This window comes from Hypanus sabinus, unplaced genomic scaffold, assembly GCF_030144855.1.
Source record: "Hypanus sabinus isolate sHypSab1 unplaced genomic scaffold, sHypSab1.hap1 scaffold_1216, whole genome shotgun sequence".
Lineage (NCBI taxonomy): Eukaryota > Metazoa > Chordata > Chondrichthyes > Myliobatiformes > Dasyatidae > Hypanus > Hypanus sabinus.
In genome coordinates, this window is record NW_026779277.1 from 1,800 (window position 1) to 27,322 (window position 25,523).

At 55.7% G+C, this 25,523-nt stretch overlaps 1 protein-coding gene across 1 annotated transcript in view; it reads right to left on the minus strand.

Moving 5' to 3' along the window:
* Positions 1-1,269: 1,269 nt before the first annotated feature.
* LOC132386570 (rap1 GTPase-activating protein 2-like) overlaps positions 1,270-25,523 on the minus strand; it is a gene marked incomplete at its 3' end in the record, with an annotated part of 56,045 nt that continues 31,791 nt past the window's right edge. The window contains exons 3-7 of the mRNA XM_059958850.1: positions 16,233-16,388; positions 13,504-13,575; positions 12,455-12,541; positions 9,484-9,612; positions 1,270-1,356 (exon numbers count right to left, since the gene is read on the minus strand). Of these exons, the coding sequence (XP_059814833.1) occupies positions 1,270-1,356; positions 9,484-9,612; positions 12,455-12,541; positions 13,504-13,575; positions 16,233-16,388 (531 nt within the window). The remainder of the gene's footprint in view (positions 1,357-9,483; positions 9,613-12,454; positions 12,542-13,503; positions 13,576-16,232; positions 16,389-25,523) is intronic.

Below are 25,523 nucleotides of genomic sequence, written 5' to 3' on the forward strand. Positions count from 1 at the left end.
GAGAGGGAGAGAGGGAGAGAGGGAGGAGGAGAGAGAGGGAGGAGGAGAGTGGGAGGGAGAGAGAGGGAGGGAGAGGGTGAGGTGAATGGGGGGAGGAGAGGGAGGAGGAGAGAGAGAGGGGAGAGGAAAGAGGGAGGGAGGAGGGGAGTGGAGAGAGGGAGGGGAGAAGAGGGTAGGGAGGAGAGGGGGGGAGGTGAGGAGAGAGAGAGGGGGGAGGAGTGTGTGGGAGGGTGAGAGGAGGAGGTGAGTGGGGAGGGAGAGGGAGGGAGGTGAGAGAGGAGGGGTGGGAGGGAGGTGGGAGTGGTAGGGAGGGGAGGAGAGGGAGAGGAGTGTGGGAGGAGTGGGAGAGGTGAGAGAGGGGGGGAGGTGAGAGAGGGAGAGGGAGTGGGGGGAGAGAGAGGAGGAGGTGAGGAGGAGAGGAGAGGAGAGAGAGAGAGGGAGAGTGGGTGGAGGAGAGGAGTGAGTGGGTGAGGAGTGGAGGAGTGGAGAGGTTGTGGAGAGTGAGGGGGGAGTGGTTAGTGTGTTGTTGTGTGGTGTGGTTTGTTTGTGTTGTTTGTGGTTGGTGTGTGTGGGTTGTGTTGTGTGTGTTTTGTGTTGGGGAGGTGTGGGTGTGGTGTGAGAGGGGTGGTGTGGTGGGAGAGGTGAGTGGGTGGTTTGGGGTTGTTGGTGTTTTGTGTGTTGTGGTGTTGTGTGTTGGTTTTTGGGTGGTGGTGGGTTGTGTGTGTGTGGGTGTTTGGGTGTTGTGGTGGTGTGTTTGTGGTGGGTGTTGTGTTGTTGGTGGGGTGGTTTGTTGTTGTTGTGTGATGTGTGTGGTGGTGTGGGTGGGGTGGTGTGGGGGTTTGTGTGTGTGGGTTGTGGTGGGTGGTGTGGGTGAGGAGAGGAGGGAGGTGAGGGTGAGGGAGTGGGAGGTGGTTGGGTGAGGGAGAGAGTGGAGGTGAGGGGAGAGAGGAGAGAGAGGAGAGGGAGGGAGGGAGAGGAGAGAGGAGAGGAGAGGAGGGAGGAGAGAGAGGCAGAGAGATATTCCCTCCCCACTTTCCCTACTGGGAGGGGCCTGGTGTCCGGCCTAAACAAATACCAAAGACCAACTATCCCCTCTCCCACCCCACCCACACCCTGCTCCATTGCGGACATGTCTCCAGCCCACCAAATCACCCATGGGTGCTTGCCAGAGTCACCCAGCACCAACCCCTCCCCAAGTAGAGGATCCCCCCATCGGACACCCTCCCCCGTCACCGACACCAGCACCCCCGCAGCGACGACCGTGCGTACCTGGCCGAGGCTGCTCTCGGTCCCCGCGCTGCGCCGCGATTGCACCCCAGCCGTCTCGAACGAGTGACTCCGGCCCCGGATCGCTCTCTGTCGAGACAAGGGGAGACGGGCGAGTGGCGGACGGGGGAGACGGGCGAGCGGCGGAGCGGCGGGGGAGACGGGCGAGTGGCGGACGGGGGAGACGGGCGAGTGGCGGACGGGGGAGACGGGCGAGCGGCGGACGGAGCAGGATTTGCAGTATCTGTACCCCTCCTTGTTTCATACCCCTCTGTAAGGCCACCACTCCCCTCCAGGGAATAAAGTCGCAACCTGCCCGACCTGTCCCGGCAACATCCTCGTAAATCTCCCACCGCACTCCCACCAGCTCAGGGGCATCTTTCCCCCAGCAGGGTGACCAGAACAGAATACCGAACTCCTGTACCCCTGGGTCCCTCTGTCCCACAACACTCCCCAGGGTCCCCCGTCTACCCGTGACTCCACTTTCAGGGAACCGTGTCCCTGTACCCCTGGGTCCCTCAGTTCCACAACACTCACCGGGGTCCCCGTCTACCCGTGACTCCACTTTCAGGGAACCGTGTCCCTGTACCCCTGGGTCCCTCTGACCCACAACACTCCCCAGGGTCCCCGTCTACCTGTGACTCCACTTTCAGGGAAACCTATCCCTGTACCCCTGGGTCCCCTCTGTCCCACAACACTCCCCAGGGTCCCCGTCTACCCGTGACTCCACTCTCAGGGAACCATGTCCCTGTACCCCTGGGACCCTCTGTTCCACAACACTCCCCAGGGTCCCCGTCTACCTGTGACTCCACTTTCAGGGAACCGTGTCCCCTGTACCCCTGGGTCCCTCTGTCCCACAACACTCCCCAGGGTCCCCGTCTACCCGTGACTCCACTCTCAGGGAACCATGTCCCTGTACCCCTGGGACCCTCTGTTCCACAACACTCCCCAGGGTCCCCGTCTACCCGTGACTCCACTTTCAGGGAACCGTGACCTTGTACCCCTGGGACCCTCTGTCCCACAACACTCCCCAGGGTCCCCGTCTACCCGTGACTCCACTCTCAGGGAACCATGTCCCTGTACCCCCTGGGACCCTCTGTTCCACAACACTCCCCAGGGGTCCCCCGTCTACCCGTGACTCCACTTTCACGGAACCGTGTCCCTGTACCCCTGGGTCCCCTCTGTCCCACAACACTCCCCAGGGTCCCCCGTCTAGCTGTGACTCCACTTTCAGGGAACCGTGTCCCTGTACCCCGGTCCCTCTGTCCCACAACACTCCCCAGGGTCCCCGTCTACCCGTGACTCCACTTTCAGGGAACCGTGTCCCTGTACCCCGGGTCCCTCTGTCCCACAACACTCCCCAGGGTCCCCTTCTACCTGTGACTCCACTTTCAGGGAAACCTATCCCTGTACCCCTGGGTCCCTCTGTCCTACAACACTCCCCAGGGTCCCCGTCTACCCGTGGACTCCACTTTCAGGGAACCGTGTCCCTGTACCCCTGGGTCCCTCTGTTCCACAACACTCCCCAGGGTCCCCGTATACCCGTGACTCCACTTTCACGGAACCGTGTCCCTGTACCCCTGGGTCCCTCTGTCCCACAACACTCCCCGGGGTCCCCGTCTACCAGTGACTCCACTTTCAGGGAACCGTGTCCCTGTACCCCAGGGGTCCCTCTGTCCCACCACACTCCCCAGGGTCCCCGTCTACCCATGACTCCACTTTCAGGGAACCGTGTCCCTGTACCCCGGTGTCCCTCTGTCCTACAACACTCCCCAGGGTCCCCGTCTACCCGTGACTCCACTTTCAGGGAACCGTGTCCCTGTACCCCTGGGTCCCTCTGTTCCACAACACTCCCCCAGGGTCCCCGTCTACCCGTGACTCCACTTTCAGAGAACCGTGTCCCTGTACCCCTGGGTCCCTCTGTCCCACAACACTCCCCAGGGTCCCCGTCTACCCGTGACTCCACTATCAGGGAACCGTGTCCCTGTACCCCCTGGGGTCCCTCTGTCCTACAACACTCCCCAGGGTCCCCGTCTACCCGTGACTCCACTTTCAGGGAACCGTGTCCCTGTACCCCTAGGTCCCTCTGTCCCACAGCACTCCCCAGGTTCCCCGTCTACCCGTGACTCCACTTTCAGTGAACCGTGTCCCTGTACCCCTGGGTCCCTCTGTCCCACAACACTCCCCAGGGTCCCCGTCTACCCGTGACTCCACTTTCAGGGAACCGTGTCCCTGTACCCCAGGGTCCCTCTGTCCCACCACACTCCCCAGGGTCCCCGTCTACCCGTGACTCCACTTTCAGGGAACCGTGTCCCTGTACCCCGGTGTCCCTCTGTCCTACAACACTCCCCAGGGTCCCCGTCTACCCGTGACTCCACTCTCAGGGAACCATGTCCCTGTACCCCTGGGACCCTCTGTTCCACAACACTCCCCAGGGTCCCCGTCTACCCGTGACTCCACTTTCAGGGAACCGTGACCTTGTACCCCTGGGACCCTCTGTCCCACAACACTCCCCAGGGTCCCCGTCTACCCGTGACTCCACTCTCAGGGAACCATGTCCCTGTACCCCTGGGACCCTCTGTTCCACAACACTCCCCAGGGTCCCCCGTCTACCCGTGACTCCACTTTCACGGAACCGTGTCCCTGTACCCCTGGGTCCCTCTGTCCCACAACACTCCCCAGGGTCCCCGTCTAGCTGTGACTCCACTTTCAGAAAACCGTGTCCCTGTACCCCTGGGTCCCTCTGTTCCACAACACTCCCCGGGGTCTCTGTCTACCCGTGACTCTACTTTCAGGGAACCGTGTCCCTGTACCCCTGAGTCCCTCTGTCACACAACACTCCCCAGGGTCCCCGTCTACCCGTGACTCCGCTTTCAGGGAACCGTGTCCCTGTACCCCTGGGTCACTCTGTTCCACAACACTCCCCAGGGTCCCCGTCTACCTGTGACTCCACTTTCAGGGAACCGTGTCCCTGTACCCCCTGGGATCCCTCTGACCCACAACACTCCCCAGGGTCTCTGTCTACCCGTGACTCCACTTTCGGGGAACCGTGTCCCCTGTACCACTGGGTCCCTCTGTCCCACAACACTCCCCAGGGTCTCTGTCTACCCGTGACTCTACTTTCAGGGAACCGTGTCCCTGTATCCCTGTGTCCCTCTGTTCCACAACACTCCCCAGGGTCCCCGTCTACCCGTGACTCCACTTTCAGGGAACCGTTGTCCCTGTACCCCTGGGTCCCTCTGTTCAACAACACTCCCCCGGGTCCCCGTCTACCAGTGACTCCACTTTCAGGGAACCGTGTCACTGTACCACTGGGTCCCTCTGTCCCACAACACTCCCCAGGATCCCCGTCTACCCGTGACTCCACTTTCAGGGAACCGTGTTCCTGTACCCCAGGGTCCCTCAGTCCCACAACACTCCCCAGGGTCCCCGTCCTACCCATGACTCCACTCTCAGGGAACTGTGTCCCTGTACCCCTGGGTCCCTCAGTCGCACAACCCTCCCCAGGTTCCCCGTCTACCCGTGACTCCACTTTCAGGGAACCGTTTAAGGGTCAACACGAGGGGGAGTTTCTTCACTCAGAGAGTGGTAGCTGTGTGGAACGAGCTTCCAGTAGAAGTGGTAGATGCAGGTTCGGTATTGTCATTTAAAGTAAAATTGGATAGGTATATGGACAGGAAAGGAATGGAGGGTTATGGGCTGAGTGCGGGTCGGTGGGACTAGGTGAGAGTAAGCGTTTGGCACGGACTAGAAGGGCCGAGATGGCCTGTTTCCGTGTGTAATTGTGATATGGTTATATGGGCCGGTGGGACTAGGTGAGAGTAAGCGTTCGGCACGGACTAGAAGGGCCGAGATGGCCTGTTTCCGTGCTGTAATTGTGATATGGTTATATGGGCCAGTGGGACTAGGTGAGAGTCAGCGTTCGGCACGGACTAGAAGGGCCGAGATGGCCTGTTTCCGTGCTGTAATTGTGATATGGTTATATGGGCCAGTGGGACTAGGTGAGAGTCAGCGTGCGGCACGGACTAGAAGGGCCGAGGATGGCCTGTTTCCGTGCTGTGATTGTGATATGGTTATATGGGCCAGTGGGACTAGGTGAGAGTCAGCGTTCGGCACGGACTAGAAGGGCCGAGATGGCCTGTTTCCGTGCTGTAATTGTGATATGGTTATATGGGCCAGTGGGACTAGGTGAGAGTCAGCGTTCGGCACGGACTAGAAGGGCCGAGATGGCCTGTTTCCGTGCTGTAATTGTGATATGGTTATATGGGCCAGTGGGACTAGGTGAGAGTAAGCGTTCGGCATGGACTAGAAGGGCCGAGACGGCCTGTTTCCGTGTGTAATTGTGAAATGGTTATATGGGCCAGTGGGACTAGGTGAGAGTCAGCGTTCGGCACGGACTAGAAGGGCCGAGACGGCCTGTTTCCGTGTGTAATTGTGATATTGTTATATGGGCCAGTGGGACTAGGTGAGAGTCAGCGTTCGGCACGGACTAGAAGGGCCGAGATGGCCTGTTTCCGTGTGTAATTGTGATATGGTTATATGGGCCAGTGGGACTAGGTGAGAGTAAGCGTTCGGCACGGACCAGAAGGGCTGAGATGGCCTGTTTCCGTGCTGTAATTGTGATATGGTTATTTGGGGCCAGTGGGACTAGGTGAGAGTAAGCGTTCGGCATGGACTAGAAGGGCTGAGATGGCCTGTTTCCGAGCTGTAATTGTGATATGGTTATATGGGCCAGTGGGACTAGGTGAGAGTAAGCGTTCGGCACGGACTAGAAGGGCCGAGACGGCCTGTTTCCGTGCTGTAATTGTGATATGGTTATATGGGCCAGTGGGACTAGGTGAGAGTCAGCGTTCGGCACGGACTAGAAGGGCCGAGATGGCCTGTTTCCGTGTGTAATTGTGATATGGTTATATGGGTCGGTGGGACTAGATGAGAGTAAAGCGTTCGGCACGGACTAGAAGGGCCGAGACGGCCTGTTTCCGTGTGTAATTGTGATATGGTTATATGGGCCAGTGGGACTAGGTGAGAGTAAGCGTTCGGCACGGACTAGAAGGGCCGAGACGGCCTGTTTCTGTGCTGTAATTGTGATATGGTTATATGGGCCAGTAGGACTAGGTGAGAGTAAGCGTTCGGCATGGACTAGAAGGGCTGAGATGGCCTGTTTCCGAGCTGTAATTGTGATATGGTTATATGGGCCAGTGGGACTAGGTGAGAGTAAGCGTTCGGCACGGACTAGAAGGGCCGAGATGGCCTGTTTCCGTGCTGTAATTGTGATATGGTTATATGGGCCAGTGGGATTAGGTGAGAGTCAGCGTTCGGCACGGACTAGAAGGGCCGAGATGGCCTGTTTCCGTGCTGTAATTGTGATATGGTTATGTGGCCCAGAGGGACGAGGTGAGAGTCAGCGTTCGGCACGGACTAGAAGGGCCGAGACGGCCTGTTTCCGTGTGTAATTGTGATATGGTTATATGGGCCAGTGGGATTAGGTGAGAGTCAGCGTTCGGCACGGACTAGGAGGGCCGAGATGGCCTGTTTCCGTGTGTAATTGTGATATGGTTATATGGGCCAGTGGGACTAGGTGAGAGTAAGCGTTCGGCACGGACTAGAAGGGCCGAGATGGCCTGTTTCCGTGTGTAATTATGATATGGTTATATGGGCCAGTAGGACTAGGTGAGAGTAAGCGTTCGGCATGGACTAGAAGGTCTGAGATGGCCTGTTTCCGAGCTGTAATTGTGATATGGTTATATGGGCCAGTGGGACTAGGTGAGAGTAAGCGTTCGGCACGGACTAGAAGGGCCGAGATGGCCTGTTTCCGGGCTGTAATTGTGATATGGTTATATGGGCCAGTGGGACTAGGTGAGAGTAAGCGTTCGGCACGGAATAGAAGGGCCGAGTTGGCTGTTTCCGTGTGTGATTGTGATATGGTTATATGGGCCAGTGGGACTAGGTGGGAGTCAGCATTCGGCACGTACTAGAAGGGCCGAGATGGCCTGTTTCCGTGCTGTAATTGTGATATGGTTATATGGGCCAGTGGGACTAGGTGAGAGTAAGCGTTCGGCACGGACTAGAAGGGCCGAGATGGCCTGTTTCCGTGTGTAATTGTGATATGGTTATATGGGCCAGTGGGACTAGGTGAGAGTCAGCGTTCGGCACGGACTAGAAGGGCCGAGATGGCCTGTTTCCGTGCTGTAATTGTGATATGGTTATATGGGCCAGTGGGACTAGGTGAGAGTAAGCGTTCGGCACGGACTAGAAGGGCCGAGATGGCCTGTTTCCGTGTGTAATTGTGATATGGTTATATGGGCCAGTGGGACTAGGTGAGAGTCAGCGTTCGGCACGGACTAGAAGGGCCGAGATGGCCTGTTTCCGTGCTGTAATTGTGATATGGTTATATGGGCCAGTGGGACTAGGTGAGAGTCAGCGTTCGGCACGGACTAGAAGGGCCGAGATGGCCTGTTTCCGTGCTGTAATTGTGATATGGTTATATGGGCCAGTGGGACTAGCTGAGAGTCAGCATTCGGCACGGACTAGAAGGGCCGAGATGGCCTGTTTCCGTGTGTAATTGTGATATGGTTATATGGGCCAGTGGGACTAGGTGAGAGTCAGCGTTCGGCACGGACTAGAAGGGCCGAGATGGCCTGTTTCCGTGTGTGATTGTGATATGGTTATATGGACCAATGGGACTAGGTGAGAGTAAGCGTTCGGCACGGACTAGAGGGGCCGAGACGGCCTGTTTCCGTGTGTAATTGTGATATGGTTATATGGGCCAGTGGGACTAGGTGAGAGTCAGCGTTCGGCACGGACTAGAGGGGCCGAGATGGCCTGTTTCTGGGCTGTAATTGTGATATGTTTATATGGGCCAGTGGGACTAGGTGAGAGTCAGTGTTCGGCACGGACTAGAAGGGCTGAGACGGCCTGTTTCCGTGCTGTAATTGTGATATGGTTATATGGGCCAGTGGGACTAGGTGAGAGTAAGTGTTCGGCACGGACTAGAAGGGCTGAGACGGCCTGTTTCCGTGCTGTAATTGTGATATGGTTATATGTGCCAGTGGGACTAGGTGAGAGTAAGCGTTCGGCACGGACTAGAAGGGCCGAGACGGCCTGTTTCCGTGTGTAATTGTGATATGGTTATATGGGCCAGTGGGACTAGGTGAGAGTCAGCGTTCGGCACGGACTAGAAGGGCCGAGATGGCCTGTTTCCGTGCTGTAATTGTGATATGGTTATATGGGCCAGTGGGACTAGCTGAGAGTAAGCGTTCGGCATGGATTAGAAGGGCCTAGATGGCCTGTTTCCGTGTGTAATTGTGATATGGTTATATGGGCCAGTGGGACTAGGTGAGAGTCAGCGTTCGGCACGGACTAGAAGGGCCGAGATGGCCTGTTTCCGTGTGTGATTGTGATATGGTTATATGGACCAGTGGGACTAGGTGAGAGTAAGCGTTCGGCACGGACTAGAGGGGCCGAGATGGCCTGTTTCCATGTGTAATTGTGATATGGTTATATGGGCCAGTGGGACTAGGTGAGAGTCAGCGTTCGGCACGGACTAGAGGGGCCGAGATGGCCTGTTTCTGGGCTGTAATTGTGATATGGTTATATGGGCCAGTGGGACTAGGTGAGAGTCAGCGTTCGGCACGGACTAGAAGGGCCGAGACGGCCTGTTTCCGTGCTGTAATTGTGATATGGTTATATGGGCCAGTGGGACTAGGTGAGAGTAAGCGTTCGGCACGGACTAGAAGGGCCGAGATGGCCTGTTTCCGTGTGTAATTGTGATATGGTTATATGGGCCAGTGGGACTAGGTGAGAGTAAGCATTCGGCACGGACTAGAAGGGCCGAGACGGCCTGTTTCCGTGTGTAATTGTGATATGGTTATATGGGCCAGTGGGACTAGGTGAGAGTCAGCGTTCGGCACGGACTAGGAGGGCCGAGATGGCCTGTTTCCGTGTGTAATTGTGATATGGTTATATGGGCCAGTGGGACTAGGTGAGTGCAAGTTTACAGGATGGGTTTGGTTAGGGTTAGTTTTACTGAGATTCAGTAATAATTCGTTAGCGTCAATACATTTCTTTACTTTTTTTCTCCACTGATTCCAAAAATTAGTGGGGGCAGATGGAATCTTTTAAAAACCGGCAGAGGGCAGCGAAACGAATCATCTCTCTACCTCCGACTCTCCCCAGTGCCTCCCCTCCGCCTACCCAGCCTCTCCCTCCCCGACAAACCTTGAAGTTCTCGAGGAAGCCTCGCTCTGCTCCGTCTCCCTTCTCCTCCAGCTCGGAGCCCAGCATGGCCCGCGTCCTCTCGTGCAGCTCCTGGCAAAGGTTCGACAAGATGGTGTTCCTGGTCCGCTCCTGGGCAAGCAGGGAGAGAGACGGGCTGAAGGGTCGGGGCCCGGAGAGGCAGGTTCATTAACGACACTCGGACAGGGACACGGACAGGAAAGGTTTAGAGGGATACGGGTGGTCCGTCTGTGGAAGGAGCTGCCGGAGGGAGTGGTCGAGGCGGGTACATTAACGCCACTCGGACAGGGACACGGATAGGAAAGGTTTAGTGGGATACGGGTGGTCTGTCTGTGGAAGGAGCTGCCGGAGGAAGTGGTCGAGGCGGGTACATTAACGACACTCGGACGGACACGGATAGGAAAGGTTCAGAGGGATACGGGTGGTCCGTCTGTGGAAGTAGCTGCCGGAGGAAGTGGTCGAGGCGGGTACATTAACGACACTCGGACAGGGACACGGAGAGGAAAGGTTCAGAGGGATACGGGTGGTCCGTCTGAGGAAGGAGCTGCCGGAGGAAGTGGTCGAGGCGGGTACATTAATGACACTCGGACAGGGACACGGATAGGAAAGGTTTAGTGGGATACGGGTGGTCTGTCTGTGGAAGGAGCTGCCGGAGGAAGTGGTCGAGGCGGGTACATTAACGACACTCGGACAGGGACACGGATAGGAAAGGTTTATAGGGATACGGGTGGTCCGTCTGTGGAAGGAGCTGCCGGAGGAAGTGGTCGAGGCGGGTACATTAGCGACACTCGGACAGGGACACGGATAGGAAAGGTTTAGAGGGATACGGGTGGTCCGTCTGTGGAAGGAGCTGCCGGAGGAAGTGGTCGAGGCAGGTACATTAACGACATTCAGACAGGGACATGAGTAGGAAAGGTTTAGAGGGATACGGGTGGTCCGTCTGTGGAAGGAGCTGCCGGAGGAAGTGGTCGAGGCAGGTACATTAACGCCACTCGGACAGGGACACGGACAGGAAAGGTTTAGAGGGATACGGGTGGTCCGTCTGTGGAAGGAGCTGCCGGAGGAAGTGGTCGAGGCGGGTACATTAACGACACTCGGACAGGGACACGGATAGGAAAGGTTTATAGGGATACGGGTGGTCCGTCTGTGGAAGGAGCTGCCGGAGGAAGTGGTCGAGGCAGGTACATTAACGACATTCAGACAGGGACACGAGTAGGAAAGGTTTAGAGGGATACGGGTGGTCCGTCTGTGGAAGGAGCTGCCGGAGGAAGTGGTCGAGGCAGGTACATTAACGCCACTCGGACAGGGACACGGATAGGAAAGGTTTAGTGGGATACGTGTGGTCTGTCTGTGGAAGGAGCTGCCGGAGGAAGTGGTCGAGGCGGGTACGTTAACGACACTCGGACAGGGACACGGATAGGAAAGGTTCAGAGGGATACGGGTGGTCCGTCTGTGGAAGGAGCTGCCGGAGGAAGTGGTCGAGGCGGGTACATTAACGACACTCGGACAGGGACACGGATAGGAAAGGTTTAGAGGGATACGGGTGGTCCGTCTGTGGAAGGAGCTGCCGGAGGAAGTGGTCGAGGCGGGTACATTAACGACACTCGGACAGGGACACGGATAGGAAAGGTTTAGAGGGATACGGGTGGTCCGTCTGTGGAAGGAGCTGCCGGAGGAAGTGGTCGAGGCGGGTACATTAACGACACTCGGACAGGGACACGGATAGGAAAGGTTTAGAGGGATACGGGTGGTCCGTCTGTGGAAGGAGCTACCGGAGGAAGTGGTCGAGGCGGGTACATTAACGACACTCGGACAGGGACACGGATAGGAAAGGTTCAGAGGGATACGGGTGGTCCGTCTGTGGAAGGAGCTGCCAGAGGAAGTGGTCGAGGCAGGTACATTAACGACACTCGGACAGGGACACGGATAGGAAAGGTTCAGAGGGATACGGGTGGTCCGTCTGTGGAAGGAGCTGTGAGAGGAAGTGGTCGAGGCGGGTACATTAACGACACTCGGACAGGGACACGGATAGGAAAGGTTCAGAGGGATACGGGTGGTCCGTCTGTGGAAGGACTGCCGGAGGAAGTGGTCGAGGCGGGTACATTAATGACACTCGGACAGGGACACGGACAGGAAAGGTTTAGAGGGATACGGGTGGTCCGTCTGTGGAAGGAGCTGCCAGAGGAAGTGGTCGAGGCGGGTACATTTACGACACTCGGACAGGGACACGGACAGGAAAGGTTTAGAGGGATACGGGTGGTCCGTCTGTGGAAGGAGCTGCCGGAGGAAGTGGTCGGGGCGGGTACATTAACGACACTCGGACAGGGACACGGATAGGAAAGGTTTAGAGGGATACGGGTGGTCCGTCTGTGGAAGGAGCTGCCGGAGGAAGTGGTCGAGGCAGGTACATTAACGACATTCGGACAGGGACACGGATAGGAAAGGTTCAGAGGGGTACGGGTGGTCCGTCTGTGGAAGGAGCTGCCGGAGGAAGTGGTCGAGGCGGGTATATTAACGACACTCGGACAGGGACACGGATAGGAAAGGTTCAGAGGGATACGGGTGGTCCGTCTGTGGAAGGAGCTGCCGGAGGAAGTGGTCGAGGCGGGTACATTAACGACATTCGGACAGGGACACGGATAGGAAAGGTTCAGAGGGGTACGGGTGGTCCGTCTGTGGAAGGAGCTGCCGGAGGAAGTGGTCGAGGCAGGTACATTAACGACACTCGGACAGGGACACGGATAGGAAAGGTTCAGAGGGATACGGGTGGTCCGTCAGTGGAAGGAGCTGCCGGAGGAAGTGGTCGAGGCGGGTACATTAATGACACTCGGACAGGGACACGGATAGGAAAGGTTTAGAGGGATACAGTATAAATGCGGGCGTAGAGGACCGGGTCGGGTGGGTGCGTGGGTCAGCAGTGAGCTGACGGGCCGAACGGCTGCAGGCATCCTACCTCGAGCACTGAGAATCTCTCCGATCGGTAACTACTGTACTCCGCATTGATGAGTTTCGTCAACAGAAATTCACGGAACTCTGGTCCCTGAGTGAGTGAGGAGGTAGAGGGAGAGGCAGAGATAGGGAGAGGGGAGAGGGTGAAGGAGGGAGGGAGGGAGAGGGAGAGCGAGAGGGGAGAGGGTGAGGGAGGGAGGGAGAGGGCGAGGGAGAGCGAGAGAGGAGAAAGTGAGTTAGTGAGGAGGGAGAGGGAGAGGAGAGGGTGAGGGAGGGAGGGAGAGGGTGAGGGAGGGAGAGCGAGAGGGTGAGGAAGAGGGGAGAGGTGTAGCAGGGGTACAGGGGCACGGTTCCCTGAGAGTGGAGTCACGGGTAGATGGAGACCCTGGGGAGTGTTGTGGGACAGAGGTACCCTGTGTACAGGGACACAGTTCTCTGAAAGTGGAGTCACGGGTAGACGGGGACCCTGGGGAGTGTTGTGGGACAGAGGGATTCAGGGGTACAGGGACACGGTTCCCTGAAAGTGGAGTCACGGGTCGACGGGGAACCTGGGGAGGGTTGTGCGACTGAGGGACCCAGGGGTACAGGGACACGGTTCCCTGAAAGTGGAGTCACGGGTCGACGGGGACCCTGGGGAGTGTTGTAGGACAGAGGGACCCAGGGGTACAGGGACACGGTTCTCTGAAAGCGGAATCACGGGTAGACGGGGACCCTGGGGAGTTTTGTAGGACAGAGGGACCCAGTGGTACAGGGACACGGTTCCCTGAGAGTGGTCACGGGTAGACGGAGACCCTGGGGAGTGTTGTGGGACAGAGGGACCCAGGGGTACAGGGACACGGTTCCCTGAAAGTGGAGTCACGGGTAGACGGGGACCCTGGGGAGTGTTGTGGGACAGAGGGACCCAGGGGTACAGGGACACGGTTCACTGAGAGTGGAGTCACGGGTAGACGGGGAACCTGGGGAGTATTTTAAAACAAAGGGACCCAGGGGTACCGGGACACGGTTCCCTGCAAGTGGAGTCACGGGTAGACGGGGAACCTGGAGACAATGTACCTCAGGGAAGATGGCTGGATTGGGGACCGCGGGTCCGAACCAGGGAACGCCATCACGGGCAGTGACCGAGACCTGGGAGAGAGGGACAGAGAGACACCGGTCAGTGTACAGATCTCCCCCTGAGAGAGAGGGACCGAGAGACACCGGTCTGTGTACAGATCTCCCCCTGAGAGAGAGGGACCGAGAGACACCGATCAGTGTACAGATCTCCCCCTGAGAGAGAGGGACTGTGAGACACCGGTCAGTGTATAGATCTCCCCCTGAGAGAGAGGGACCGAGAGACACCGGTCAGTGTACAGATCTCCCCCGGAGAGAGAGGGACAGAGAGACACCGGTCAGTGTACAGATCTCCCCCTGAGAGAGAGGGTCTGAGAGACACCGGTCAGTGTACAGATCTCCCCCTGAGAGAGAGGGAACGAGAGAGACCGGTCAGTGTACAGATCTCCCCTGAGAGAGAGGGACTGAGAGACACCGGTCAGTGTACAGATCTCCCCCTGAGAGAGAGGGACTGAGAAACACTGGTCAGTGTATAGATCTCCCCCTGAGAGAGAGGGACTGAGAGACACCGGTCAGTGTAACAGATCTCCCCTGAGAGAGAGGGACTGAGAGCCACCGGTCAGTGTACAGATCTCCCCTGAGAGAGAGGGACTGAGAGACACCGGTCAGTGTACAGATCTCCCCCGGAGAGAGAGGGACCGAGAGACACCGGTCAGTGTACAGATCTCCCCCTGAGAGACACCGGTCAGTGTACAGATCTCCCCCTGAGAGAGAGGGACTGAGAGACACCGGTCAGTGTACAGATCTCCCCCTGAGAGAGAGGGACCGAGAGACACGGGTCAGTGTACAGATCTCCCCCCGAGAGAGAGGGACTGAGAGACACCGGTCAGTGTACAGATCTCCCCCCGAGAGAGAGGGATCGAGAGACACCGGTCAGTGTACAGATCTCCCCCTGAGAGAGTGGGACCGAGAGACACTGGTCAGTGTACAGATCTCCCCCTGAGAGAGAGGGACCGAGAGACACCGGTCAGTGTACAGATCTCCCCCTGAGAGAGAGGGACCGAGAGACACCGGACAGTGTGCAGATCTCCCCCTGAGAGAGAGGGACAGAGAGACACCGGTCAGTGTACAGATCTCCCCCTGAGAGAGAGGGACTGAGAGACACTGGTCAATGTACAGATCTCCCCCTGAGAGAGAGGGACCGAGAGACAGCGGTCAGTGTATAGATCTCCCCCCGAGAGAGAGGGACAGAGAGACACCGGTCAGTGTACAGATCTCCCCCTGAGAGAGAGGGATCGAGAGACACCGGTCAGTGGGCAGATCTCCCCCTGAGAGAGAGGGACCGAGAGACAGCGGTCAGTGTATAGATCTCCCCCCGAGAGAGAGGGACAGAGAGACACCGGTCAGTGTACAGATCTCCCCCTGAGAGAGAGGGACTGAGAGACACCAGTCAGTGTACAGATCTCCCCCCGAGAGAGAGGGATCGAGAGACAACGGTCAGTGTACAGATCTCCCCCTGAGAGAGTGGGACCGAGAGACACCAGTCAGTGTACAGATCTCCCCCTGAGAGAGAGGGACTGAGAGACACCAGTCAGTGTACAGATCTCCCCCCGAGAGAGAGGGATCGAGAGACAACGGTCAGTGTACAGATCTCCCCCTGAGAGAGAGGGACTGAGAGACACCAGTCAGTGTACAGATCTCCCCCTGAGAGAGAGGGACAGAGAGACACCGGTCAGTGTACAGATCTCCCCCTGAGAGAGAGGGACTGAGAGACACCGGTCAGTGTACAGATCTCCCCCTGAGAGAGAGGGACTGAGAGACACCAGTCAGTGTACAGATCTCCCCTGAGAGAGAGGGACTGAGAGACACCAGTCAGTGTACAGATCTCCCCCCGAGAGAGAGGGACCGAGAGACAACGGTCAGTGTACAGATCTCCCCCTGAGAGAGAGGGACTGAGAGACACCGGTCAGTGTACAGATCTCCCCCTGAGAGAGAGGGACCGAGAGACACCGGTCAGTGTACAGATCTCCCCCTGAGAGAGAGGGACTGAGAGACACCGGTCAGTGTACAGATCTCCCCCCGAGAGAGAGGGACTGAGAGACACCGGTCAGTGTACAGATCTCCCCCTGAGAGAGAGGGACTGAGAGACACCGGTCAGTGTACAGATCTCCCCCTGAGAGAGAGGGACCGAGAGACACCGGTGAGTGTACAGATCTCCCCCCGAGAGAGAGGGACTGAGAGACACCGGTCAGTGTACAGATCTCCCCCTGAGAGAGAGGGACTGAGAGACACCGGTCAGTGTACAGATCTCCCCCTGAGAGAGAGGGACTGAGAGACACCAGTCAGTGTACAGATCTCCCCTGAGAGAGAGGGACTGAGAGACACCGGTCAGTGTACAGATCTCCCCCCGAGAGAGAGGGACCGAGAGACACCAGTCAGTGTACAGATCTCCCCCCGAGAGAGGGACTGAGAGACACCGGTCAGTATACAGATCTCCCCCTGAGAGAGAGGGACAGAGAGACACCGGTCAGTGTACAGATCTCCCCCCGAGAGAGAGGGACCGAGAGACACCGGTCAGTGTACAGATCTCCCCTTGAGAGAGAGGGACCGAGAGTCAGCGGTCAGTGTATAGATCTCCCCCCGAGAGAGAGGGACCGAGAGACAGCGGTCAGTTTACCGATGATTCCCCGAAGAGGGAGAGACGGAGGGATTCGGACAGACGTCTCACTCACCCTGTACACTCTCTCTCTCGTGTCCACGCGCTCCGCTCGCACTACGATGTAGACGTGGAGGAAGTTGGACGTAATCATATCGGGGCAGAAGACAGCCCCCTCCTCCTGAAATATTAACGCCACTATGTCGTTCCCGATGTGTCTCTTCCTCTGCAGCTGTTCCGAGGAGAAGCAGTCCAGATTCAGATCAAATTCAAGCCGAAGGAGGCCATTCAGCCCATCTGGTCCACTCCTCCATTCCAGGACGTCTTATTTATTATCCGTCTCCAACACAATTCTCCCTGTATCTTTTGATGCCGCGTCCGATGAACAAACTGTCAGTCTCTGACCTAAACACACACCAACCTAGACTCCCCCACCAGGGGAAACATCCTCTCCACATCCACTCTATCTGTGTCCTCTGGTCATAGACTCCCCCACTACAGGAAACATCCTCTCCATATCGACTCTATCTGTGTCCTCTGGTCATAGACTCCCCCACTACAGGAAACATCCTCTCAACATCCACTCTCTCTGTGTCCTCTGGTCCTAGACTCCACCACTATAGGAAACATCCTCTCCGCATCCACTCTATCCGTGTCCTCTGGTCCGAGACTCCCTCACTACAGGAAACATCCTCTCCACATCCACTCTATCTGTGTCCTCTGGTCCTAGACTCCCCCACCAGGGGAAACATCCTCTCCACATCCACTCTATCTGTGTCCTCTGGTCCGAGACTCCCTCACTACAGGAAACATCCTCTCCACATCCACTCTATCTGTGTCCTCTGGTCCTAGACTCCCCCACTATAGGAAACATCCTCTCCACATCCACTCTATCTGTGTCCTCTGGTCCTAGACTCCCCCACTACAGGAAACATCCTCTCCACATCCACTCTATCTGTGTCCTCTGGTCCGAGACTCCCCCACTATAGGAAACATCCTCTCTGCATCCACTCTATCTGTGTCCTCTGGTCCTAGACTCCCCCACTACAGGAAACATCCTCTCCACATCCACTCTATCTGTGTCCTCTGGTCCTAGACTCCCCCACTACAGGAAACATCCTCTCCACATCCACTCTATCAGTGTCCTCTGGTCCTAGACTCCCCCACTATAGGAAACATCCTCTCCACATCCACTCTATCTCTGTCCTCTGGTCCTGGACTCCCCCACTATAGGAAACATCCTCTCCACATCCACTCTATCTGTGTCCTCTGGTCCTTGACTCCCTCACTACAGGAAACATCCTCTCCACATCCACTCTATCTGTGTCCTCTGGTCCTAGACTCCCCCACTACAGGAAACATCCTCTCCACATCCACTCTATCAGTGTCCTCTGGTCCTAGACTCCCCCACTATAGGAAACATCCTCTCCACATCCACTCTATCTGTGTCCTCTGGTCCTGGACTCCCCCACTATAGGAAACATCCTCTCCACATCCACTCTATCTGTGTCCTCTGGTCCTAGACTCCCCCACAACAGCAAACACCCTCTCCACATCCACTCTATCTGTGTCCTCTGGTCCTAGACTCCCCCACTACTGGAAACATCCTCTTCACATCCACTCTATCTGTGTCCTCTGGTCCTAGACTCCCCCACTATAGGAAACATCCTCTCCACATCCACTCTATCTGTGTCCTCTGGTCCTAGACTCCCCCAATACAGGAAACATCCTCTCCACATCCACTCTATCTGTGTCCTCTGGTCCTAGACTCCCCCACTACAGGAAACATCCTCTCCACATCCACTCTATCTGTGTCCTCTGGTCCTAGACTCCCCCACTACAGGAAACATCCTCTCCACATCCACTCTATCTGTGTCCTCTGGTCCTAGACTCCCCCACCACAGGAAACATCCTCTCCACATCCACTCTATCTGTGTCCTCTGGTCCTAGACTCCCCAGTACAGGAAACATCCTCTCCACATCCACTCTCTCTGTGTCCTCTGGTCCTAGACTCCCCCACTACAGGAAACATCCTCTCCACATCCACTCTCTCTGTGTCCTCTGGTCCTAGACTCCCCCACTACAGGAAACATCCTCTCCACATCCACTCTATCTGTGTCCTTTGGTCCTAGACTCCCCCACTACAGGAAACATCCTCTCCACATCCACTCTATCTGTGTCCTCTGGTCCTAGACTCCCCAGTACAGGAAACATCCTCTCCACATCCACTCTCTCTGTGTCCTCTGGTCCTAGACTCCCCCACTACAGGAAACATCCTCTCCACATCCACTCTCTCTGTGTCCTCTGGTCCTAGACTCCCCCACTACAGGAAACATCCTCTCCACATCCACTCTATCTGTGTCCTTTGGTCCTAGACTCCCCCACTATAGGAAACATCCTCTCCACATCCACTCTATCTGTGTCCTCTTGTCCTGGACTCCCCCACTATAGGAAACATCCTCTCCACATCCACTCTATCTGTGTCCTCTGGTCCTAGACTCCCCCACTACAGGAAACATCCTCTCCACATCCACTCTATCTGTGTCCTCTGGTCCTAGACTCCCCCACTATAGGAAACATCCTCCCCACATCCACTCTATCTGTGTCCTCTGGTCCTAGACTCCCCCACTATAGGAAACATCCTCTCCACATTCACTCTATCTGTGTCCTCTGGTCCTAGACTCCCCCACTATAGGAAACATCCTCTCCACATTCACTCTATCTGTATCCTCTGGTCCTAGACTCCCCCACTACAGGAAACATCCTCCCCACATCCACTCTCTCTGTGTCCTCTGGTCCTGGACTGCCCCACTACAGGAAACATCCTCTCCACATCCACTCTATCTGTGTCCTCTGGTCCTAGACACCCCCACTACAGGAAACATCCTCTCCACATCCACTCTATCTGTGTCCTCTGGTCCAAGACTCCCCCACTACAGGAAACATCCTCTCCACATCCACTCTATCTGTGTCCTCTGGTCCTAGACTCCCCCACTACAGGAAACATCCTCTCCACATCCACTCTATCTGTGTCCTCTGGTCCTAGACACCCCCACTACAGGAAACATCCTCTCCACATCCACTCAATCTGTGTCCTCTGGTCCTAGACACCCCCACTACAGGAAACATCCTCTCCACATCCACTCTATCTGTGTCCTCTGGTCCTAGACTCCCCCACTACCGGAAACATCCTCTCCACATCCACTCTATCTGTGTCCTCTGGTCCTGGACTCCCCCACTATAGGAAACATCCTCTCCACATCCACTCTATCTGTGTCCTCTGGTCCTAGTCTCCCCCACTATAGGAAACATCCTCTCCACATCCACTCTATCTGTGCCCTCTGGTCCTAGTCTCCCCCACTATAGGAAACATCCTCTCCACATCCACTCTATCTGTGCCCTCTGGTCCGAGACTCCCCCACTATAGGAAATATCCTCTCCACATCCACTCTATCTGTGTCCTCTGGTCCTAGACTCCCCAACTACAGGAAACATCCTCTCCACATCCACTCTATCTGTGTCCTCTGGTCCTAGACTCCCCCAGTATAGGAAACATCCTCTCCACATCCACTCTATCTGCGTCCTCTGGTCCTAGATTCCCCCGCTATAGGAAACATCCTCTCCACAACCACTCTATCTGTGTCCTCTGGTCCTAGTCTCCCCCACTACAGGAAACATCCTCTCCACATCCACTCTATCTGTGTCCTCTGGTCCTAGATTCCCCCACGATAGAAAACATCCTCTCCACATCCACTCTATCTGTGTCTTCTGGTTCTAGACTCCTCCAGTACAGGAAACATCCTCTCCACATCCACTCTATCTGTGTCCTCTGGTCCTAGACTCCCCCACTACAGGAAACATCCTCTCCACATCCACTCTATCTGTGTCCTCTGGTCCTAGACTCCCCCACCAGGGGGAACATCGTCTCCACATCCACTCTATCTGCGTCCTCTGGTCCTAGACTCCCCCCACTATAGGAAACATCCTCTCCACATCCACTCTATCTGTGTCCTCTGGACCTAGACTCCCCCACCAGGGGAAACATCCTCTCCACATCCACTCTATCTGTGTCCTCTGGACCTAGACTCCCCCACCAGGGGAAACATCCTCTCCACATCCACTGTATCTGTGTCCTCTGGTCCTAGACTCCCCCACTACAGGAAGCAACCTCTCCACATCCACTCTATCTGTGTCCTCTGGTCCTAGACTCCCCCACTACAGGAAACATCCTCTCCACATCCACTCTATCTGTGTCCTCTGGTCCTAGACTCCCCCACTACAGGAAACATCCTCTCCACATCCACTCTATCTGTGTCCTCTGGTCCTAGACTCCCTCACTACAGGAAACATCCTCTCCACATCCACTCTATCTGTGTCCTCTGGTCCTAGACTCCCTCACTACAGGAAACATCCTCTCCACATCCACTCTATCTGTGTCCTCTGGTCCTAGACACCCCCACCACAGGAAACATCCTCTCCACATTCACTCTATCTGTGTCCTCTGGTTCTAGACTCCTCCACTATAGGAAACATCCTCTCCACATTCACTCTATCTGTGTCCTCTGGTCCTAGACTCCCCCACCAGGGGGAACATCGTCTCCACATCCACTCTATCTGCGTCCTCTGGTCCTAGACTCCCCCGACTATAGGAAACATCCTCTCCACATCCACTCTATCTGTGTCCTCTGGTCCTGGACTACCCCACTATAGGAAACATCCTCTCCACATCCACTCTATCTGTGTCCTCTGGTCCTAGACTCCCCCACGATAGGAAACATCCTCTCCACATCCACTCTCTCTGTGTCCTCTGGTCCTAGACTCCCCCACTACAGGAAATATCCTCTCCACATCCACTCTATCTGTGTCCTCTGGTCCTAGACTACCCACTATAGGAAACATCCTCTCCACATCCACTCTATCTGTGTCCTCTGGTCCTAGACTCCCCAACTACAGGAAACATCCTCTCCACATCCACTCTATCTGTGTCCTCTGGTCCTAGACTCCCCCAGTATAGGAAACATCCTCTCCACATCCACTCTATCTGCGTCCTCTGGTCCTAGATTCCCCCGCTATAGGAAACATCCTCTCCACAACCACTCTATCTGTGTCCTCTGGTCCTAGTCTCCCCCACTACAGGAAACATCCTCTCCACATCCACTCTATCTGTGTCCACTGGTCCTAGATTCCCCCACGATAGAAAACATCCTCTCCACATCCACTCTATCTGTGTCCTCTGGTTCTAGACTCCTCCAGTACAGGAAACATCCTCTCCACATCCACTCTATCTGTGTCCTCTGGTCCTAGACTCCCCCACTACAGGAAACATCCTCTCCACATCCACTCTATCTGTGTCCTCTGGTCCTAGACTCCCCCACCAGGGGGAACATCGTCTCCACATCCACTCTATCTGCATCCTCTGGTCCTAGACTCCCCCCACTATAGGAAACATCCTCTCCACATCCACTCTATCTGTGTCCTCTGGACCTAGACTCCACCACCAGGGGAAACATCCTCTCCACATCCACTCTATCTGTGTCCTCTGGACCTAGACTCCCCCACCAGGGGAAACATCGTCTCCACATCCACTCTATCTGTGTCCTCTGGTCCTAGACTCCCCCACTACAGGAAGCAACCTCTCCACATCCACTCTATCTGTGTCCTCTGGTCCTAGACTCCCCCACTACAGGAAACATCCTCTCCACATCCACTCTATCTGTGTCCTCTGGTCCTAGACTCCCCCACTACAGGAAACATCCTCTCCACATCCACTCTATCTGTGTCCTCTGGTCCTAGACTCCCTCACTACAGGAAACATCCTCTCCACATCCACTCTATCTGTGTCCTCTGGTCCTAGACACCCTCACTACAGGAAACATCCTCTCCACATCCACTCTATCTGTGTCCTCTGGTCCTAGACACCCCCACCACAGGAAACATCCTCTCCACATTCACTCTATCTGTGTCCTCTGGTTCTAGACTCCTCCACTATAGGAAACATCCTCTCCACATTCACTCTATCTGTGTCCTCTGGTCCTAGACTCCCCCACCAGGGGGAACATCGTCTCCACATCCACTCTATCTGCGTCCTCTGGTCCTAGACTCCCCCGACTATAGGAAACATCCTCTCCACATCCACTCTATCTGTGTCCTCTGGTCCTGGACTACCCCACTATAGGAAACATCCTCTCCACATCCACTCTATCTGTGTCCTCTGGTCCTAGACTCCCCCACGATAGGAAACATCCTCTCAACATCCACTCTCTCTGTGTCCTCTGGTCCTAGACTCCCCCACTACAGGAAATATCCTCTCCACATCCACTCTATCTGTGTCCTCTGGTCCTAGACTACCCACTATAGGAAACATCCTCTCCACATCCCCTCTATCTGTGTCCTCTGGTCCTAGACTCCCCCACCAGGGGAAACATCCTCTCCACATCCACTCTATCTGTGTCCTCTGGTCCTAGTCTCCCCCACTATAGGAAACATCCTCTCCACATCCACTCTATCTGTGTCCTCTGGTCCTAGACTCCCCTCCCATAGGAAACATCCTCTCCACATCCACTCTATCAGTGTCCTCTGGTCCTAGACTCCCCCACTACCGGAAACATCCTCTCCACATCCACTCTATCTGTGTCCTCTGGTCCTGGACTCGCCCACTATAGGAAACATCCTCTCCACATCCACTCTATCTGTGTCCTCTGGTCCTAGTCTCCCCCACTATAGGAAACATCCTCTCCACATCCACTCTATCTGTGCCCTCTGGTCCTAGTCTCCCCCACTATAGGAAACATCCTCTCCACATCCACTCTATCTGTGCCCTCTGGTCCGAGACTCCCCCACTATAGGAAATATCCTCTCCACATCCACTCTATCTGTGTCCTCTGGTCCTAGACTCCCCAACTACAGGAAACATCCTCTCCACATCCACTCTATCTGTGTCCTCTGGTCCTAGACTCCCCCAGTATAGGAAACATCCTCTCCACATCCACTCTATCTGCGTCCTCTGGTCCTAGATTCCCCCGCTATAGGAAACATCCTCTCCACAACCACTCTATCTGTGTCCTCTGGTCCTAGTCTCCCCCACTACAGGAAACATCCTCTCCACATCCACTCTATCTGTGTCCTCTGGTCCTAGATTCCCCCACGATAGAAAACATCCTCTCCACATCCACTCTATCTGTGTCCTCTGGTTCTAGACTCCCCCAGTACAGGAAACATCCTCTCCACATCCACTCTATCTGTGTCCTCTAGTCCTAGACTCCCCCACTACAGGAAACATCCTCTCCACATCCACTCTATCTGTGTCCTCTGGTCCTAGACTCCCCCACCAGGGGGAACATCGTCTCCACATCCACTCTATCTGCGTCCTCTGGTCCTAGACTCCCCCCACTATAGGAAACATCCTCTCCACATCCACTCTATCTGTGTCCTCTGGTCCTAGACTCCCCCACTACAGGAAACATCCTCTCCACATCCACTCTATCTGTGTCCTCTGGTCCTAGACTCCCCCACTACAGGAAACATCCTCTCCACATCCACTCTATCTGTGTCCTCTGGTCCTAGACTCCCCCACTACAGGAAACATCCTCTCCACATCCACTCTATCTGTGTCCTCTGGTCCTAGACTCCCCCACTACATGAAACATCCTCTCCACATCCACTCTATCTGTGTCCTCTGGTCCTAGACACCCCCACCACAGGAAACATCCTCTCCACATTCACTCTATCTGTGTCCTCTGGTTCTAGACTCCCCCACTATAGGAAACATCCTCTCCACATCCACTCTATCTGTGTCCTCTGGTCCTAGACTCCCCCACCAGGGGGAACATCGTCTCCACATCCACTCTATCTGTGTCCTCTGGTCCTAGTCTCCCCCACTACAGGAAACATCCTCTCCACATCCACTCTATCTGTGTCCACTGGTCCTAGATTCCCCCACGATAGAAAACATCCTCTCCACATCCACTCTATCTGTGTCCTCTGGTTCTAGACTCCTCCAGTACAGGAAACATCCTCTCCACATCCACTCTATCTGTGTCCTCTGGTCCTAGACTCCCCCACTACAGGAAACATCCTCTCCACATCCACTCTATCTGTGTCCTCTGGTCCTAGACTCCCCCACCAGGGGGAACATCGTCTCCACATCCACTCTATCTGCATCCTCTGGTCCTAGACTCCCCCCACTATAGGAAACATCCTCTCCACATCCACTCTATCTGTGTCCTCTGGACCTAGACTCCACCACCAGGGGAAACATCCTCTCCACATCCACTCTATCTGTGTCCTCTGGACCTAGACTCCCCCACCAGGGGAAACATCGTCTCCACATCCACTCTATCTGTGTCCTCTGGTCCTAGACTCCCCCACTACAGGAAGCAACCTCTCCACATCCACTCTATCTGTGTCCTCTGGTCCTAGACTCCCCCACTACAGGAAACATCCTCTCCACATCCACTCTATCTGTGTCCTCTGGTCCTAGACTCCCCCACTACAGGAAACATCCTCTCCACATCCACTCTATCTGTGTCCTCTGGTCCTAGACTCCCTCACTACAGGAAACATCCTCTCCACATCCACTCTATCTGTGTCCTCTGGTCCTAGACACCCTCACTACAGGAAACATCCTCTCCACATCCACTCTATCTGTGTCCTCTGGTCCTAGACACCCCCACCACAGGAAACATCCTCTCCACATTCACTCTATCTGTGTCCTCTGGTTCTAGACTCCTCCACTATAGGAAACATCCTCTCCACATTCACTCTATCTGTGTCCTCTGGTCCTAGACTCCCCCACCAGGGGGAACATCGTCTCCACATCCACTCTATCTGCGTCCTCTGGTCCTAGACTCCCCCGACTATAGGAAACATCCTCTCCACATCCACTCTATCTGTGTCCTCTGGTCCTGGACTACCCCACTATAGGAAACATCCTCTCCACATCCACTCTATCTGTGTCCTCTGGTCCTAGACTCCCCCACGATAGGAAACATCCTCTCAACATCCACTCTCTCTGTGTCCTCTGGTCCTAGACTCCCCCACTACAGGAAATATCCTCTCCACATCCACTCTATCTGTGTCCTCTGGTCCTAGACTACCCACTATAGGAAACATCCTCTCCACATCCACTCTATCTGTGTCCTCTGGTCCTAGACTCCCCCACCAGGGGAAACATCCTCTCCACATCCACTCTATCTGTGTCCTCTGGTCCTAGTCTCCCCCACTATAGGAAACATCGTCTCCACATCCACTCTATCTGTGTCCTCTGGTCCTAGACTCCCCTCCCATAGGAAACATCCTCTCCACATCCACTCTATCAGTGTCCTCTGGTCCTAGACTCCCCCACTACCGGAAACATCCTCTCCACATC